General features: G+C 41.6%; 1 protein-coding gene across 5 annotated transcripts; it reads left to right on the forward strand.

Moving 5' to 3' along the window:
- The first annotated feature begins 289 nt into the window (after nucleotides 1-289).
- jakmip3 (Janus kinase and microtubule interacting protein 3) lies at nucleotides 290-20,231 on the forward strand. Of its 5 annotated transcripts, none has more exons than XM_047608899.1 (24): nucleotides 290-492; nucleotides 1,065-1,263; nucleotides 3,148-3,390; nucleotides 5,756-5,995; nucleotides 8,261-8,458; nucleotides 9,102-9,215; nucleotides 9,307-9,453; nucleotides 9,735-9,872; nucleotides 10,048-10,083; nucleotides 10,263-10,334; nucleotides 11,452-11,556; nucleotides 11,827-11,955; nucleotides 12,046-12,129; nucleotides 14,949-15,011; nucleotides 15,863-15,961; nucleotides 16,083-16,181; nucleotides 16,376-16,435; nucleotides 16,753-16,818; nucleotides 17,059-17,127; nucleotides 17,418-17,495; nucleotides 18,130-18,363; nucleotides 18,447-18,512; nucleotides 18,596-18,652; nucleotides 18,723-20,231. In XM_047608899.1, the coding sequence occupies exons 2-23, from the start codon at nucleotides 1,129-1,131 to the stop codon at nucleotides 18,644-18,646; spliced, it is 2,526 nt and encodes an 841-aa protein (XP_047464855.1). In that variant the 5' UTR covers nucleotides 290-492; nucleotides 1,065-1,128; the 3' UTR covers nucleotides 18,647-18,652; nucleotides 18,723-20,231. The 5 variants fall into 5 exon arrangements, with proteins under 5 accessions (XP_047464855.1, XP_047464856.1, XP_047464857.1 ...); XM_047608900.1 differs by having other exon boundaries at nucleotides 18,732-20,231; XM_047608901.1 differs by having other exon boundaries at nucleotides 16,376-16,429.
- The last annotated feature ends 354 nt before the right edge of the window (nucleotides 20,232-20,585 follow it).

A 20,585-nucleotide genomic window follows, 5' to 3' on the forward strand; every position in this document is an offset into this window, starting at 1 on the left:
CAGGGACTCCAGCTCTGCCCCGACCACAGAGCCTGCTAACAGGTAGAGTATCGCTCAGTGGAAAATCAGACTTTAGGTTGGTTTTTAGAGAGAGCAGTAGTAGTAAAATTATAAAGTCAGCAGTCCATAGCTGAGATATTTTCCATTGAAGAATGATTTTAAACTACCATGGTCTGGTGTGATGGTGGTGAACCTCCAGCAGAGGGAGACAGAGCTCTGATCGGTTAGCTCTCTGTCACACTGAAGGATGCTGGGAAGAGGAGGAAGAGGAGGAGGAGGAGGAGGAGGAGATGACGTCCGCAGAGGATGCAGAGATGCTAACAGCACCGCCACACAAACACTGTGACAGGAGCTAACTGCTAACTATTAGCAGAGACAGATAGAGAGACAGACACACAGAGCTGCAGTGAAGCTAACATGCTGAGGAGAGAAGGCTAATCTGCTGACACACTGAGACACAGCTATGCAGAGTCGGAGGTTTCCTATTGGACAGTGAGTGATTCATCTGTGTGGGTTCACTGAGGCCTTTTCTCTCATTCTGTGTTCATAGGGGTGATGAGAATTACAAATGCTGAGGACTGATGCTGTTGCCATGGAAACAGGCATGTACATATGCTGAGCAGAGGTGCATCAAACATCTCTTTCAGGAAAATTAGTCTGCAGAGCTTCTGGCACCATTACTACTGTTACTCGTACTGCTTCTCCTGGTACTGCTACTACTGCTTCTACTTGTACTACTGCTAATGGTACTGATAATACTGGCGCTGATGCTACTCCTACTGCTACTGCTACTGGTGCTTCTACTGATACAGATACTGATAAACTTACTACTACTTCTACTGCTATGACTGGTACTGGTACTGCTGCTAGTACTGGTACCTCTGTTAGTGCTGCTACAAACTCTACAACTGTTCATGAAGTTGCTTCTTCTCCTGACACTAGTAAAACTATTAATACTTGTAAGACTAGGTAGTTAAGTTGTTAAAGCTGAGCAGTGAGAAATTCATCCAACCAGTATGATCTTGTGTGAATCTGAGTGTGTGGTTATATTTTTATGTGGACAGGTGCAGATGTAGTCAGACTTCAGGTTGACTGACGGGGGGGAGGAGTCTGCAGGTGGTGGTGGTGATGTCAAAGCGAGGAGCAGGGGGGAGGGGGAAGGGAGAACGACCAGATGCCATGGCAACACTTCAAGCAGCCAATGAGGAGCTGAGAGCCAAACTGACAGAGATACAGATCGAACTACAGCAGGAAAAGAACAAAGTAAGTACAACTCCCATTACTACTACGAAACTGTTACAGGTTTAACACATTATTTGTACACTTTTCATACATAAAATTTGCAAAACAAAGTGCTTTACACACACATAACACACAGCATACTACACACATGCATTCTCTCCAAGCTCCCCAAAATAGAAAATGGCTGTGCACTGAGGGACCAAGTGAGGAAACAACACAGAAACAGTGACGACCCTAACCCAGACAGACGGGGCCATAGAAGCCTAGAGCATGACTCCCAACCCTCCAGGCCAGGACAACCCCCGAGACCCCCACAGGCAGAGACACAGCTCCTGGTTTGGAGGGGCCCAGTGAGGAAAACACTCGTTGCGTTTACATGCACGTGAAAAAATGAATTATTGCCTTAATCGGACTCTAACAGGAGAACTTAAGTGCATGTAAACACGTTATTCCGATTAAAATCAGAGTTCTCATTGTCCGATTGAGAACTCTAAACCCTCTCGCTGACGTGTGACCCTGGAACAAAAATGTCCAAGAAAGCCGATCACAGAAGAAGAAGAAGAGAAACGGAGCCGCTAGAACAGGGGTGTCAAACTTAAGGCCCGGGGGCCAAAACCGGCCCGCCAGAGGGTCCAATCTGGCCCGTGGGATGAATTTGCAAAAATTACACTGAAGATATTATCTGAAAATTTTTGACGAAATAAGAAATTTCACAGTTGTTCATTACATGTAGCTGTACTTTTTTGCACTAAAGCAAAGGGAAACATTTGGAGTTTTCGTTATTTACCAGGTAATAAGCTATTGGGTAACTGGCCCGGCCCCCTTGAGGTCAAATTGGGCTGTATGTGGCCCCTGAACTGAAATGAGTTTGACACCCCTGCGCTAGAAGAACCGTCTGAGGGACAGCGCGGATCTTATCTGCACCAGAAGTAGCACGAACATTACGTATAAGATTAAAAATGTTCTATTATCCATCTGGTTGTTGTTTAAATGTCTGACACATGAACGACTCCTGTTTATTATATCACGTAATAGATCAACCAGAAATCGGGCCGTATTAACGTGGTATTAACCCGCTGAAAAGACACGTATCGCCCCCTAGTGTGGAAGAGGAGAACAGTTATTAGATTTTCTTGCGCTGCATTTTAAACTGGGACAAGAACTGTAGTCAGAATTTAGAGCATAGCTCCATTAAACTCTGCATGTAAACGCACTGACTGTAACTAATAGAGACAACAGCATAAAATATGAACAATAGTAAAATGAATGAAAAACAATAAAAACAACTTAGGATCAATAAAAAAAGAGTAAACAAAAGAAAGCAAAAAATCAGTAAAACAGTAAAAGTAGCATACATAAATAAATAGATAAATTAGTGCTACTAGAAAGAGTAAAAATAAATCCATCAAGAGCAAAATAAAATCAGCATAAATAAGTAAAAATAAAATGTGTAAAGGCTAAATTTAAAAGGTAGGTCTTGAGCCTGCCCTTAAAAACATCAGCAGCCCTGAGGCCCTGGGGTTTTGGATCTGACATTGGGAACAGTTAAAAGGCCAGTACCGGAGGACTTCAGAGTCCATAATGGCTGATAGGGTAAAAGCAGCTCAGACAATTGGGAAGGCCCAGGGCCATTAACACACTAATAAAACTAATAAAAGGACTTTAAAATCAATCCTGAAAAAGACGGGGAGCCAATGCAGTGATTCTAAAACTGGTGTACTGTAGCCCCCCTGATGGCCCTCGCCATCACACGTGCAGATGAGTTCTGGAGTTGGACATCACATTAATCTAAGCTTCATGTCTGAAGTTAGACTCTAAACTATTTGAAAATAAGAATCTGTTTTTAATTGCTTGCCTGGGTAAATAAAGGTTAAAATAAGATCTATCCTTGTCTGACTGTCCCAGGTAAGCCGTCTGGAGAGAGAGAAGAGTCAGGAGCTCAAGGCAGAGCATCACAGAGCAACAGTTGCTTTGACAGAACTAAAGACCAAGCTTCATGAGGAGAAGCAGAAGGAGCTCGCAGTTACAAGGGAGACGTTACTACGGCAACATGAGATGGAGCTCATGAGGGTCATCAAAATCAAAGATGGAGAAATTCAGCGCCTGAACGGGCTGGTGGTAACTCTGAGGGACGGATCCACGGACAAGGTGATCCACCCAGTCTGTCTTCACCCATCCATCCATCCATCCATCTGTCAAGTTATATGATAAGCTTAGAGGGTATAACAGTGCCAAATGTTAAACTGAAGTCAACAAACAACGTTACATCATGTTTTCTTACTGTCCAGATGTGAGAGTGTGTAGTTAGTACTAGAGATATGACTTCCAATTTATGCAATAGGCTAGTTGGTGAGGGTCCCGTGTGGATGGTTTGATGGAACAACTGCCTGGGCTAAAGAAGCTGTAGATGTCCATTAGGACCCAAAGCTGCACATGTTGCCATCGTGGCCTGTGTGCATTAATTTGGCTCAATGCAGCACAGACATCATGGGGTTTGGCTTTGGGGGTTGCTCTTGTTTGTCTAGGTTAAAGCCACCAAAAAGTAATAATTTAGCTCGTTAAGAAAGGAGACATTGGTGGTTGAGTGTGAGGAGTTAATGCGCCAGTAGTCATTGACAACTTTCATGCCATGTATTGGGCTTCAGAATTTGTGAAGTGAACTTCAACTTGTAGGAGTACTTTTCCTTTTTTTTGATGCACTTCTTAAGCCACGTTGGAGTAAACATAGTCCAGGGTCTTGTTTCCTTTGGCGGGGCAGCAGACACACTGATGAAACTTGGGAAAAACTGTCTACTTAATTGAAGTCGCCTCCAACGATGAGATCAGCCTCTGGATGTACTGTCTGTTGCTTCTTAATGACTATATGTAGTTCTTTCAGTGCAAGTTTAGGGTTAGCATCAAGTGAGATATATGTAGCAGTTTTCATAATTAATGTGAACTGTTAATGTTAATGTGAACACTTGAGCATGAGAAATTCCAGGTTTGTTGAACTGTAGCTGTCAGTGATAACACAGTTTGTACACAAAGTTTTGTTAATATAAATGCACAAACCACCGCCTCTGAGTCGTCACCGCTTTTATCTGCCTGGAGAGTGTGGTATCTGGGTATCACTGTCAAGTACACGACTTTGTTACCAGGTTTCCATGAAAATAATGATGATACAGTTAAGTTGGTAAGGAAAATGCCGAGTAAAGAGAGCCAGTGTGGGGTGAGCTTTGGCCTAGTTCTCAGTCCTTCCCACCTACCTCTCTTTGTTTACAGTTTTAATGCCACCTGTGAGCCCTACATGAACGGTAGAGTGCGTAGCCTGTGGTGTTTTGGAGATCATAGGGATGGGTGGAGCAGTGCAGTCCTATTTCCAAAATATCCTGTCAATAATGTTTAAGTACCATCTTTTTCGAATGAACAATCTGACAAGAAGCTGGTAAATTACTACTAAATTACAGATACAGTGGAGACACTGAGCCTCACATTGTCGCCATTTTGATATTTGACTATTTGGACCTCTCCCCTCCACAGAAAATTTAACATTTCTTTTGTTCATGAAGGAGCCATAGTTGTCCTCCCCCTCCTCATTAGGTTCTCTCTGAGAAGTAATTTCTATCTTGAATAACATTTAATATTATAAAGGGTGAATTTCAACTGGCCTAATCATTTTATTTTCTTCCAAACGTGAGGAAATGGATTTTTTCCTTCCCTCCTTATTGTAGAAGTTTAAATGCAGACCTGCTGAAGCTAATTTTGACAGGATTTACTGTCGATTCACTGTCTTCCAGTAGAAGACCAGGTTCTCAGACTAGAAGTCTGTCTGATAAAAGGCCACATGAACACAGCCCACTCCTCATCTAGACTCCATGGTTCAAGAAAAGCCCCACATTCTTTAAGAACATGGATGCCAGCCATCATGCCAATGCCAGCTCACTCCCCTCCCGGACCAGGAATCATGTGCTATAGTACGGTGGAGAATGTTCAGTTCAGTTGTATTTACATGACGTCAGTAACAATACAAATTGCGTCAAGATCCTTTACAAAATCCGGTCTTAAACTCAGTCTGAAATCTCCAGATGTTTGTGAAGGTTCTCAGTCATCCAGGTCATGGTAATCCACTAAGCCATTATGGAAATTAGTGGCAGCAGTTTCTGGTCAAGCAAGGTTTAGGTGGGTTTACCCACAGAGTTTTCCTGTTTAAACCTCAACTTCCCACCAGTCTCTTGGAATTGAAGAAGCTACTCGGATGAGTGATGAAACGTCTTCAAGAAATTTGCCGTCCAGTTGCCTTTATTCAATGCCTTTTGGAAATCTCCAGAGCAGCATGAAGGCGACGGTGTTAGGAAAAGCTCCCTTTTAACAGGAAGAAACCTTGAGCAGAATAAGCTGATATGGAGGAACATCAGCCCAAGGCCAGCAAGGAGACAGAAAAGAGAGAGAACAGCCAGAGTAATGACACTGTTGAAGCCGTAAACTGCTGAAGGTGTGGATTCATTAATAATGAATCTGTTCTCTCCTTTTTCAGGTGAGGACTGCCCTACTAGCAGAGGTTGAGGAGGGGAGGAGGAACTGGGAGGCAGAGCGTTGTCGCCTCCAGCAGGAAGTGCAGGAGCTGAGAGGAGCGAAGAAGAGCTCTGAGGAGGCTCTAACATCAGCACAACAAGCCTGCCAGGCAAGGGCAGCCGAACTCCGAACAGCTCATCACCAACACCAGGAGGAGCTACACAAGACCAAGAGAGACTGTGAAAGGGAGATCCGCAGACTGGTATGAGCCACTGTGACATATAAGTGACTGTTAACACACATCATTACTATCAGCATACAATACAAATGGCCTCTTTATCCACTCAAAAAACATAATGAAGACTGTGACAGTCCCTAATTTATCAGAATATCTCCAGAGAAACGGGTCAGATTTGTAGATGCTTTTACGTTTTTCCAGGTGGGTTCATTTGTTCTAATGTGAACACAACGATCACACTCTGCCCTTGCAACAACTCAGCTGATCAACTGAGCTGAGTCAGGTTAGAGACCTGAGTTTTAGAGAGTGCACTGAGAACAGACCTTACTCACAAACTACCTTATAATTATACCACCAGGTTGTTTACCTGATAACATTCTGGGAAAGCAAGAGTTGGTGAACCTGATCCTTCAGATGTAATAAATATATATATATAAATAAATATATATTTGAGGCATGTCTGAAGTTAGACTCATTTTCTTTTAGAACACAAACTGAACCAAATTTAGATGTGACTATTTAACTTATTGAATCAATTACCCTGAACAACAGTTAGTTACAGTGTTAATATAACTTTACTCAAAATAGTCCTCTTGCTCCTGAAAACATCAATATTAACTTTAATGAGAGCTGATTCATCAGCAACTATTTCACTATGTAGGGCTTGCATTGAAATACTTGGAAATTTCAACGGTGGAGTGTTATTGCAGGACATCAGAACACTTTTTTTTTTTAACTTTATTTACCTTTATGTTTTTAAAATGTCTGATTTTCATAGAGGAAATCCAGAGTAATGAATCTCCCATAACTGGTTCCTGGTCCTTAAACTAAAGTAAACATGCATTTGTCACATTAGAACATCAGAGCTGATTCAGACACTTGTTGTGACAGTTGTGCTCAGAGTTCATGCAGAGGGGGACCTTGTAGACCACATTAGACCCTGATTAGACCTGACAATGTTTCCTTGATCTTCTCTGATTGGCTCAATGAAAACAATAACTGTGATAAAGAATAGAGCTGAAGATAAAGCTTTTAATTTTAAAATAATGTTTCACTAAATGTTAAAACAACACAAAAACAAACATCTTTAACATCTGACTGCTCTAAAACTTATTAATACTAAGATGACTCTTATGCAACTGCAACTCAAATCCAAAACGGGTTCATTACAGCTTAAACATTATCTCCAGTCCAGTTTGTGAAAGTTTATCTTGAAGTCATGTTCTGTATATTGGGGTTTCAGGGTTTTTTGTTTGTTTGTTTGTTTTTTCAGTTTTGTATTTATGAGAAACATGATACAACAACAAGTTGTGTAATAAATTAGATGTTTTTACTGTTCCTGATGAATTATTTAAAGAGTGAACTCATGAGGAAGACGTATTGAGAGACACCGACTGGTACAACTGAGTTCAGCAGAAGGAGAGACACTGTGAGAGCCAAACACAGACTGGTACAACACAACCAGGCTGTCCTTAAACCACACACAACATGCTCTGTATTTACACCCTGAACACTGCTTCATTTCACTTTCTCTGAATCTGCTGAGAAAAAGACAGAGGAAACAAACCTCACAGCCTTTAACCTCCAGAGCAGGAATGAAGAGAGACATGATGCCAACATGGGTACAGGACCTATGACATGACGCATGATACATCAACAGAGGACAACAGATTTAGTGAAGACACTGACAGAAGACAAACATGATTAAGAAAGACCTTGATTAATACACAGAGGAAGAAACGATTTCCCTGTTAATTATCATCCACAGCATCTGATTGTCCATCTGTTCAAATGCTCCTCACTCTGTAATGCCACTACATGATTTAACGTCAATCTGGTTACAATCATCATCCATCACCTGTAATCCTAACCCTACATGACCCATAACGTCCAATTGGTAGCTACATCATCACCATGACGACCCTAATCCTTAACCCTACATCGTCGCCATGACGACCCTAATTCGTAACCCTACATCGTCGCCATGACGACCCTAACCCTTAACCCTAAGATGTCAGGATCTTATGAAAAGATGAAAGAGATTTTGATAGGATACAGATAGGCTCTCTAAATAACTCCACCCATCACATGTCTGTCTGAATGACTCCACCCATCACCTGTCTGCCTGAGTAACTCCACCCCCACCTCGCTGTCTAAATAACTCCACCCATCACATGTCTGTCTGAATGACTCCACCCACTCCAGCTAATGGACATACATCAGCTGACTAACCTCCTCTAACCTGTCTCCCTGTCTGTGTCCCTCTCTGTCTCTAACCTCTTTGTGCAGATGGATGAGATAAAGCTGAAGGACAGAGCTGTCAGTGTTTTGGATAAAGCCTTGGGGCTTCAGGCTGGACACGCCCACCGCCTTCAATTACAGACTCAGGCTGCTGAACAGCAAATCGCAGCCCTGAGAGATGCACAGAGGGCGGGGCTTAACCACCCTGCCCCCAGTCCCACTCTTAACAACAACATTTCTCACATTGTAAGCCCCACGTTTTGTTCAGATGGCATGGAAACACAATTCTTTTGCTTCATGTCAGTTTTACAGTATATCTGAAGGAAGATAATCTCCAGCCCTTTAGAAATACTGAGCTGTAATTTGATCCAGTATCATAAATTATTGGAGACTATTATGGGCCACCTCTAGTTTTGACACAGTCACAGTGTATAACTTTGGCTGCTACCATTTCATCAAGACAATTAGAGGTTCACGTTGACCAAATAACCATTACACTACAGATTTTAACTCATTCGTCATGTGTGCATGTGTGCTGTGTTGTTTGTGCTGGTTCAGTTGTACCACAAAATGAACCAGAGCAGCAGCTGAACAAAAACCCACAATCACCAGGCAGAGGAGTTGAACAAAGACTTGACAGTTACTCCAACCATTCCTCATCTTCACTGTTTGTAAATTTAAAGTTAGGAAAATATCATGTGACCAGGTGATCAGGTACACTTAGCTATTTTAAAAGAAATGTTTCATCCTGGTGCTACTACCAGGACCAGGGCCAGAACAGACTCCTTGCTTCTGACTGATATGTTTTTATATTAGCCATGAGCCTCCACTGCTGTTGTTTGGACTTGTGGACTTGTGTTTTGATCAGGCCTGTTGATCTTGTGTCTAGTCTCAGGAGGACCGTGACACTCGGAGATTTCAGCTGAAGATTGCAGAGCTCAGCGCTGTCGTCAGGAAGCTGGAGGATCGAAATGCTCTGCTGTCTGAAGAACGTAACGAACTGGTAACACAGACATACATATTTTGGACAGATTTTTTTAAAGTCTCCTTCATTTGTTTAATATGTATTTTCATGTGTCCTGTACATCTTGTAGCTGAAGCGTCTGAGAGAGGCAGAGAGTCAATTTCTTCCTCTTCTGGACAAAAACAAACGTCTGAGCAGGAAAAATGAAGAACTAGCTCTTGCACTGCGTCGCCTCGACAACAAGCTTCGCTTTGTCACACAGGAGAACATGGAGATGGTAACTATGCATGCTAGTTTTGTCCCAGTGAAACCAGTTTGGAAGAAGAACAATGAGTCTATATTAACAACAAATATTAATTTATAAACATAATAGTTTTAGTACTTTTGCAAATACTACACACTGTATTTGACCTGATTCAGACAGGCTGATACAGACCAACAGAAGTTAAAGTTCAGTAACTGCTTCTCACCAGTAGGGGTCAGGACTCACACAAAAAAGTTAAAACACAGGAACAATCAACTGAACAAGATACCAGTTTTATTTGTTGTGGCCCTCAGAGGAGACCAAGTTCATTAAATGATCTGGACCGCAGTCACTCCACCAGTTACCATGGTTACAGCCAAGATGAGAGAGAGATGGAGTTTCTACGCTTACAAGTCCTGGAGCAGCAACACATAATCGATGACCTGTCCAAGGTACTACTACTACTACTACTACTACTACTACTACTACTACTGCTGCTGCTGCGGTTTGTTCTTATAATACTCCTACTACTAAAGACTATACACTATCAATACTAGTACTACTTGTACATGCCATAAATTATCTGTACAAGGCACAACTATTCACACAGCAAAACTCTGTTTTCAGGCTCTGGAGACAGCGGGGTATGTGAAGAATGTCATCGTAAGTATTGAGCAGCTCGATGATGGATGTGTGAAGCCGTCTTTTTTTTCTGAGAGACAATTTTAAATTTAGACTAGTTGGTTAAATGATACCCCTTTGGAGTCAAACAAAACAAACATAATAGAATACTGGACAAAGACAACTCCCAATAATAGAAGTACTTTGTCTTTGTTTGACAGGAGCGGGACATGTTATTAAGATACAGACGTCAGGAGTCAGTGAGGAGGAAACGGACCTTCAGAGCGTGCAGGGTGAGATTGGACCACTACCTGATTGTTTCAGTTACTCCTGCCTCCAGTAGTTCTTCTACCAGAGCATAGAGCATAGATGTCTATCATAGGTGCATTACATACTGGATTCTCCTGTGTTATGACTCCTTAGATGGTAAATGAGAAAGGAGACATAAACACAAGATTGAAAACCAAGATTGAGTCAAAAGATTGTGAGAGCAAAAGAAAATGATCAGAAAATTACCAATACTGGAATACTATTTCGGAGGAGTGTGAGAGGAGGTGGTCATGCCAAAATAAAGTGAAAAACATACAAAAAAATTGAACCTGGTCTGAGACTGAACCTTAAACAACAATGCAAACAAAAAAACTGTTTTTCCTCTCTTATCTACAATATGGAGAGTAACCAAAAATAAATACAAAGGTGGCACTAACCCTAAAACCTAGTGTTTATATATAATAAAGGGCTACTTGAATGAAAGAAATGTATAGCCTACTTACCTATTCTTACAAATTCACTCCACAAGCCTTTTTTGAACAATAAAAATTCACTCAATGATTTTCAGTACGTAAATGAATACATCAGCCTCTGTGACAGTGAGTTGCTTCTACAAAAGAGTCATTAACCTCTGAAAAGAAAGAAGAGAATGTCTATGCCTGGGTTACTAATTATGTCATGAAAGAAATTCAGAGAGCATTCAGGGGGACTTAAGACCGTTAAGAAGAACAGAACTGAGGGAAAGATCCAGCAGAAAAATCCAAGGAATTTCTGGGGGTAAGTGACGAATAGTGCTGGCATCAAAGGTCAGAAGAGCAATTCAGACCAATCAAGACAGAACCTCCCTCTACCTCCACTAGCACCACCAATCACATATTGGTTAAACTTCCTCATGAAGAGTTCATCATTACTAAGAAGAAATGAGAGTTTCATGGTGCAACAGACGTCACCTTCAGTTCAATATCTGCAGTATATCTGTCTTTGATTGCTGTGGCGGAGAACTGGACCTGTGGTCCCATCAAGCTGGGTAAGATGGAAAGGATGGACCTGGACAGAGTTGTGGTCTTTTAGTAGTCCTGTATCTCATATAATGTAACCTGTGCTGGTGAGTTGTTTGAACTGTATTGTGTCTGTGTGCAGGTAATAGAGACGTTTTATGGTTATGATGAAGAGGCGTCTGTAGACTCGGATGGATCTTCTTTGTCCTTTCACACTGACAGAACTCCAGATACCGAACCAGACGAGGTACTCACCCTGAAAACCCTCCAACACACTTAAAATATGCAAACTCTCAGAGACCAAACAAATCAAAAAGACACAAAAAACAGATACTGTAACTTTTTTTTTTTTAAATTCAAAACAAAATGCCCATAAATCAGTCAAAGAGACTGGTTCTTCCAATCACTAACCTACTGACCGAAGCCTGGAGATTAGTCAGTCATAACACCTAAAGACTAGTCGTAGTAGACACAGTGGTGTTGTTACTGCTCTAACTGGCAGTTTTGTGTGGTTTAGGGGTGTGTGCGGGAGGAGGCTGAGCTCCGTTACCGTCAGCTGACTCAGGAGTATCAGGCACTGCAGCGAGCGTACGCTCTGTTGACAGAGACGAGTGGAGGAAACTATGATGCTGAGAAGGAGATTAAGGTGACTCTGCCTCTGAGCAAGGCTGCAACATGCTGCTATAAAGCAAGACACTCTCTTTGTCCACTCACTCACTCTGTTCATGTTTTACAGACGAGAGAGCAGCTGCTGAGTGAAATTAGCCGGTATCAGACCACAGTTGCAGATCTGGAGTCAGCACTGAAACAACAAGGACTGGTAACAGCCACAGACTATACAGACAGACTTCACACTACAGTTTATTTCAAACTGATATAAGAAACAGACGCCCTAGTCCTTAGTCCAGGTGAAAATATTATCTGCATTCTGATTAGTTCCAGGGGACACCACTGGAGAAAAGGGATGTGTTTTCATGTTAATCAAAGGACCAGTGGATTAGAGCCAGACAGCGGTAGAACAATAGTACTTAGAACTGAATCATGTTGGCATGATGGTTCTCTGTGGAACATGATTCAACACATCTAATAGAACCACAAATAAAAATCTATTACAATCACCTTAGAATGGTTCTCAACAATGTGATCAACCAAAATTTGACTTTTTGCAAGACTAACCTTGTAACAAATTTGGCTTCACCAACATTATCCACATAATCCTCCATCCATGAAGGTGGATAACTATCAAGTTTTGTTGCACCATTCACTTTTTTGAAAACCATACAGAAACATTCTTCACTGTTTCACTTTTATCAGCAAGCAATCATGAAGAACTTCAAGAACTACTACTGGGCTCAGCAGTGCCATGAAGCATCATGTCTTCTACCAGCTGCTTAAGACCACACCACCTTTGTCAGGATTAACAGCATATGGATGCTGTTCTATTTGCTGGGAGTCATCCACCTCATTATTGTGCATTAGCGCATGGGTCTGGGAAGGAATATCAGCAAACGAGGGTTTACTAGAATCAATTAACTCTACTAAATCAGAACACTGCACACCAGGAAATGACCCAAGTGATCTGGAAGATTTCCACAGTCCATAGTCACTGACAAACCACAATCGCTCACTTCAGCTCTAGGCAGCTCCTCTGAAACCTCTCCACTGCCACGTTAATACAAGGAGAGGTCACTTCAGCACTGTCCAGCTCCTTTGAACCTTCTCTACTACCAGGTTAACACAAGGAGAGGTCATCCAAAAAGCACTGAATAAGGTTAACTGGACATGTAGAATTTCTCGAAGACATTTCGCCACTCATCCAAGTAGCTTCTTCAGTTCTGATAAACTAGGGGGAAATTGAGGTTTAAATAGGAATAAACTCTGTGGGTAACACCCACCAGAAACTTGCTTGACCAGAAACTGGGGTCACTATTTCCATAATGGCTGGTACTTACCTGTCCTTGAATGAGGGGAACTGTGTGCCTGGGCTACTTACAGTATGAATAGAGCTCTAACAAGGCTATCGTCAATGGGAGCCTGGAGGCTCAAGGTGTGAATGGTGTTGAAACCTCTTGGGGACAGAAGTCAAAACTGGACTGTAAATAGTTGGTAAATTAAATCTCAGTCCACCTCCTCTTTTTAGACAACGTTTCTCCATTTTGGCATAGATGGCTTCCTTTACTCCTGTCTCAAACCATCTGTCCTCTCTGGCCAGGACTTTGATGTTGTTATGTTCAAAGGAGTGTCCTTTGTCCTTCAGGTGGAGGTGGACTGCTGAGTGTTGGGCCTTACGTTTGTGGATGGCTTGTTTAGTTTCCCCTATGTACAAGTCTGTACATTCCTCACTACACTGAACAGCAACACTACATTACTCTGTTTTTGCCTGGTGTTTTGTCTTTGGGGTGGACCAGTTTCTGTCTTAGTGTGTTGCCTAAGGGGAGGTCACTTCAGCACTGGACACCTCCTCATAGACACCTCTACTTAATCTGTCGCAGTTTGAGGTTTTATTTGTGCATGTTTCCTCTCATAAATCCGCTTCAACATATTTACAGAGATGAGATGTGGTCAATGATGTGGAATGGATATGAGATGGTCTCTATCACTAACCTTTCAGATCAGGTCTAGCCTATTGAGCTTCCAGTCTAAACCCAGGGATCTGAATCCTAAAACCTTATCACCAGGTAAAATTGTTCTATTTTCATCATGCTGATTAGCTCAGTTTTCCAAGCACAGCTAAATCTGAAATTGTTCATATTGTCAAACTAGTTTTGTCTCACTTTTCACTTCAAAGATTTGATGAACTCCAGACTGTATGGACATTTACCAACTCAGATTGACAAACCCCAGAGAGTACCAACCTCCTAATAGCAAACACCTGTAACTGTTTATGCAACACCACAACTGTATCTTTCATGAAAGAAAATAGTACTGGCACATCAGAACCTGCAGTAGGACCATCATCAAAGGGTGAAACGCCCTAAATAAAGACAACACCATCCATGCCAAATGGAGTATTATCCATCAAATCTGTGGACCGCTATCTAGACGCCTCAGGTTTGTTTACCAAAGCTACTCATTTTACATATGGCTACAGGACCACCTGCCACAATATACCAGCCTTTTCTTTCAATAGTATCACATTACATTGTCCATTCCCTTCACGTGTTCTTTGACAGTCTTCATCTCACGCTCAGAGGACCCAGAGGTCTTGGAACCTTCCTGGCAACAGTTTTAACACCCATTTCACATCCACTTTGACCATCAAGAGCCTAAGAAATGAAGACAGCTCTTCCTGCAGTGGCTGTTGGAAAGCAAAGGAGAACGACAATGATTGGAGAGAGCGAGAAAGAGCGGGTTCCTTCCATTATTTATTGAATCCTTCTGATGGCCGTAGATCAGATTCACTAAAGGGGGGAGAACACAAGAAACCTCATTCAACAATTCTTTACTTTTCTTGAGCGGCACTGGGTAAACCAGAGTCTGTTACAAGAACATAGTGCAAGAACCACAAATGTGGACCATAGAGCTAGAACAGGAAATATAGAGTATAGAGTGTAAAACATAGAACAGTTCTGTTAGAAGTCTGATCTGTAAACCATTCAAATGACAACAGTAGTATCTCTCTCTTTGTTTCTGTCTCAGGATGTGAAATGGGTGGAGGAGAAACAAGCGTTGTATCAGAGGAATCAGGAGCTTGTGGAGAAGGTGAAGTATTTGATTTGATTTGATTTGATTTGATTTGATTTGATTTGATTTGATTTGATTTGATTTGATTTGATTTAATTTGATTTGATTTGATTTGATAGGGTTAGGGTTAGGGTTAGAGAGTGTCCTGATCCATAGCCATGTCAAACATTCATACATATGTTAGGGGTGGGGCTGAACCTGAATACAATATTTGTAAAGGCACAAATAATTTACAAATACTTATTTCAAACAAAGAGTTATAACATTATTCGTATTTGAGATCAAGGCAAACAAAAAGCTGCCTTTCCTTGTGTGACCTCAGTGAATATTTGTGCGTCTGCTCAGACTGAGTGATGTTCAGGAGTCAGGATGAAAAGTCTGGCACAGGCATCCAATTAACTGCCAATAACCTTTCTTTGTGCAACATGAAAGGCCCTGTCAGGCATCATTGTGGCTAAGATGAGTAAGCATGTGGCTCAATGAGTAAGGCTCAGAAGGTAATTGTGGTAACACCAGAGGAGCCAAGCACCAGCTTCCGGTCAATACAGCAATCGCCCTAGATAGAGCAGACAGGCCAACCTGAGCATCACCTGGATTGACTACAAGAAAGCCTATGATTCAATGCCACACACGTGGATACTGGAATGTGTGGAACTGTATAAGATCAACAGCAGACAACCTGGAGGGCCAAGCCCCTACACAGCATGTACAACCATCAGATAGAATAACTGGCTGATATCAAGAAAGCACTGGACTGACAGACAGCACAGAGGCACTAATCATGGAAGCACAAGAAGGTGCAGACTGGGGTAAGCAGTCATTAAATGTTCTGGGTCATGTCTGGACTGGATGTTGATGGTGTTTTACAGGTGAGGCAGATGGAAGGTGAAGAGCTGCGACTGAAAAATGACATCCAGGACATCAAAGACCAGAATGAGCTGCTGGAGTTCAGGATATTAGAGCTGGAGGTAAAGGCACTCATCAACACCTTCTTCCTGTTGACAGACAGACACACATGAACAAGCTAAAACAGAATCGCTGCCTTACTTGGTCTTGCTGTTACTGTGGAAACATATGTTTGCTTTTCAGGAGAGGGAGCGACGCTCACCTGCCATTAACTTCCAGCAACTCCATTTCCCAGAAGGCCTCAGTCCTCTGCAGATCTACTGTGAAGCAGAGGGAGTCACTGTGAGTAATGCCAGAATATAACTGCGCTAAAACGTTTAGGGTTGCAAAGATAACATGAAAAGGTGACAGTTTTTACTAACATGTATTTGTTGTGTTTGTCAAAGTAAAATCTCAAAGGAAGACGTAATGCATTCAATTATGTTTTTATCATTAACCCTAAATTAATCAAGTGTTCATTTGATTTCATTAACCAGGACATTGTAATCAGTGAGTTGATGAAGAAGCTGGACATTCTGGGAGATAACGCCGTAAGTGTATGTTGAATTTATTTTGTACATGTCTGCGTCTGTCACAGTGTTACATTAAACATGACCTGAGTGACCATGTCTCTGAAACATGATCCAGTTTGTGAGAACACAATTAACCTGTCTTCAGCCACATGCACCATGTTAACATGTTTACATGTTACTTATACTGTTCTAATTCTGATCAACATTTTTTTTTTTTTTACTGAATTTGATTAAAGCCGACAAACTGTTTATGTCAGAACTTAAACTTGTAAAAAAAAAAAAAAAAAAAAGTGGCGAGTATGAAATATAAACTGATGTGTTGTCATGCTGTGTTCCTGTAGAATCTGGCCAATGAGGAGCAAGTGGTTGTGATTCATGCCAGGACGGTGCTTACTCTGGCAGAAAAGGTGAGAAACTGTTGAACACAACAATCTTTCTAAACACTCTGGAACTCTCCTCCATGTCTTAGCTTCTGCATCTTCCACAATCATTGGGATGTTAGAAAACGATAGAAAATTTATATTTATATAATATATATTTATATATAAATATAAATGGAGAAGAAATTAAATGACGTCAACTCTGTTGATGTCCATCTACTTCTCTGCCTCTGTCTGTCTCTCACTGTGTCTGTCTCTTTGTCTCAGTGGCTAGAGTCAATAGAAGTGACCAAGTCGGCTCTGCAGCAGAAGATGTTGGATATCGAGAGTGAGAAGGTAAAAATCAGCTTTTTGTCTCTTAATTCAGTGATCTCTGTCTTGACAATGATAAAGACTTGATCCTCAGCTCCTCAGCTCATGACGTTAACAACTGTTGAGACTTTTATGACTTCATCTTCATTTGAAAAATCGTATTATATTTTTTTTCACTCCTTAACGAGTGGAAATGTTTCTTGTCATATCTAATAAATAAATAAGTTAGGGTGTTAGGTGTTGTTGTCTGAAAGAATCCATCTGCTCTGCATTCAGATACTTTTACAGTCTGATCTGATCTGTGTATTCTCTAGGATCTGTTCAGTAAGCAGAAAGGTTACCTGGACGAAGAACTGGACTACAGGAAACAGTCAATGGATCAGGCTCATAAGGTACGAGCCATGTTAAGAGATGGACTGATAAATACCACAACCAGAGGACATCTGATCAGACCACCTGACATCTGTCTCCCCAGCCTTTATGCCTTTATGCTTAGGTGATCTCATTGCTATGTGGCCGATGCTGTCACTAGACTCAGTTCTGATCAGAACCAGAGTAACTCTCCATCTGGATTTCATCATGATCCACGGAATAAAGTGCCGCTGCATCAGGTGAACAGTCATCCAACCAACCAGAGAGATTTAATTTGAAACTAATTCAGGTGATGTGTTTGACTACTGTTACTCCTCCAACCATCACCATATTAAGCCCCGCCCACATGACCTGACTGGCATGTCTCAGCTGGAGAAGAATCACTTCCCAATGGGAATACTCCAGAACAAGTTTCCTCTACTAATATTTTGTGAGTGGAGAAAGTTCAGGTTGATTTCCAGGACAGATATGCCCACAGAGACAAAGAAGCAGTTTGAGTCTTCCATATAAACCGCTAGACTATGAGAAGGATGCAGCATATTGAGAAACACACAATGCATGCTTTTCTTAGCCTTGACATGTTGCTAAACTTTCTAGTTTAGAGAAATTACCTGGCTGGAAACTGAGTGTGTCCTTATTCTGAAATGTGTGCAGAGGATCTTGGAGCTGGAGGCCATGTTGTTTGAGGCCCTGCAGCAGGAAGAGGAATCTAGGATGGAGGGATTTAAGATGGGGGAAGGTCGACTCTCTGAGAATCTAACGGAGGAGGAAAAGGAGGAGCTGAGGAGAGCCATGGACCAATGGAAACGTACTGTGATGTGTGAGCTGAGAGAGAGAGATGCCCAGATCCTCAGAGAGAGGATGGAGCTCCTGCAGCTCACCCAGCAGGTAAACAGCTAAATAATAAACATGAAGAATAAACCTGAACTGAAAGATTGATGTTAATGACATGATGCTAATGTGTGTGACAGAGGAACAAGGAGCTGGAGGAATGTATTGAAGCACAGAAACGACAGATCAAAGAGCTTGAGGAGAAGGTGAGGACAGTCAAAGCTACCCATACAGAAATAATTTAAATGCTTCCGGTGTATTCTACTAATGCTCTTTTGTTTTCTTTCAGTTTCTATTTCTGTTTCTATTCTTCTCTTTGGCCTTCATCCTCTGGTCCTAACAGCAGGTCAGACACCTTTCATCCAGGTGTAGAGAATCCAGGTGTCCAGATGTTAACACTGACTTTGTTGTTTTAGTGTCTGCAGGAATCTGACGTCCAACAGCTGAACTCTGGGTCTAAACCAGACCAAGGCAAGAAGGTTCACTGTCTTCCCTGCTGTCAGCCAATCAGAACAAAGCTCAGACCTGACACCTTGGAGACAAAGGGCGGTTTCCATGGTAACAGAAAGACATGGTCTTCAGACAAAAGTGAAATGTTAAAACAGCAGGAAGATCTGATCCACAAAATGTTCTGGTACTGATTTACTGATTCTGTCCTCAGCGGGACAGCTCAACCAAACTGGTGCTGTACTTACTAGCTACGTTTCTATCAGTGCTAGCTAACCTAGCTACCTTTATACAGTGTTAGCTAATAGCTATCACATTTTAAATGATGCTAGATAACTTATTTGAATCCATACATTCATGTCACCTGGTTACATTAGTGTTTAGTTGGTGGGAGTTAACAGAGACAGAGCTCGATCAGCAGAGCTTCAGCAGATCAGTTTCTAACGTCAATGAAAACTTGACCTTAGTAGCATCATAACGGAGCACCAGAGAAATGTTTCCACCAGTCCAGCTGAGTTTGTTCTGACTGTCTGACCTGGACAGAGTCATCCAGATCCACTCCTGGAGCTAAGGCTTCAGTGAGTAACCAGTCAGTTTCATCTTGGGACCAAACAGAGGAAACATTCACCACTTGGCCGAGGCCTCCTGGAGGTCAGAGGTGAAGATTGATCAAAGTCAGTGAGGGAGAAACCAGAAGTTCAGTCCAACAAGACCCACTGATCGAGAACAACCAGATTCAGCGGACCCAGTTTACAATGTGGTTGAGACTAAAGAAAGAAAGTCACTTCTTCATTGGTGTGACTGAGGAATGGAGGATAATTCTACACAAATGTTTATGATTTTATATTTCATGCATCCTGTTATATGGCGTGTTTTTATTGTTTTTGTTATTTTATTACCATGCACATTTGTATGCTGGTATACAAGATAATCAAATAAGATGGAATGACATTCAAATAAGATTCCATATTATAAATTGATCAATATTTTGTGTTTGGTTATTTTTTAAATTGTATTAATGTCTGCACCTTTAATTAAAACTTTGGTTTATTTCCACTCTTTACATCTGATAATTCCATGTTTGTAATTTCAGTATTATTCTCTCTCCAGACTCATTCACCATTTAAAACGTTTCTCTGTGTGAATTATCTTCCCTCTGTGATGCAGCGTGAAAAAGAATCCACATGAAAAGTGTTTTAAAACCTGCGTCCTGCTGTTGTACTTTTATTATCCCAGATGATATTTTTCTATCTGCTGTGACTTGGACCTCTGAATATCTCAAGAGTCAGTGTTTCAAAGTGATTAAAATGGTGGAAACAAGACTGAATTGTGTTGATGTTTTGTTGTTGATGATGAGACTTAATTCTTTTTATCATCAGATCTGTGACTATGACTGTTTCCTCAGATATGTAACAGGAGTCTGAGAGAAATGGTTTGAATGGATCGTTATTAAATGGTAATAAATAATATTAATGCATTTTATATAGTACTTTTCTATTTTTAGATGCTCAAATTCGCTTTGCATTGAATGCATTATTCATTCGCTCACACAGTCTCACCCTGGTGGAGGTAAACTACCTCAGTAGTCACAGCTGCCCTGGGGTGCCCAATGTGTCTACGGCCTCCGACCACCACCAACATCAGTCACAATCATACACCAGGGAGCACACACCTGGAGGAAAGGTGGGTTAAGTGTCTTGCCTAAGGACACAACGGACAGACTAGGGATAGGGCAGAATCGAACCGCCAACCTTTTGGTTATATGGTCATATTTCATCCAACAGCGGCTGCAGGTTGACTCCTCCTGTCTCTGACCACAAGCTTTCAACATG

This window comes from Mugil cephalus, chromosome 16 (genome assembly GCF_022458985.1).
Source record: "Mugil cephalus isolate CIBA_MC_2020 chromosome 16, CIBA_Mcephalus_1.1, whole genome shotgun sequence".
NCBI lineage: Eukaryota > Metazoa > Chordata > Actinopteri > Mugiliformes > Mugilidae > Mugil > Mugil cephalus.

Coding starts and splice junctions, on each gene's coding strand:
- jakmip3 (XM_047608899.1), top strand. CDS start 1,129: ATGTCAAAGCGAGGAGCAGGGGGGAGGGGGAAGGGAGAACGACCAGAT. Junction 3,391..5,755: donor GGGACGGATCCACGGACAAG/GTGATCCACCCA, acceptor CTCCTTTTTCAG/GTGAGGACTGCCCTACTAGC. Junction 12,130..14,948: donor CACTGAAACAACAAGGACTG/GTAACAGCCACA, acceptor TTTCTGTCTCAG/GATGTGAAATGGGTGGAGGA.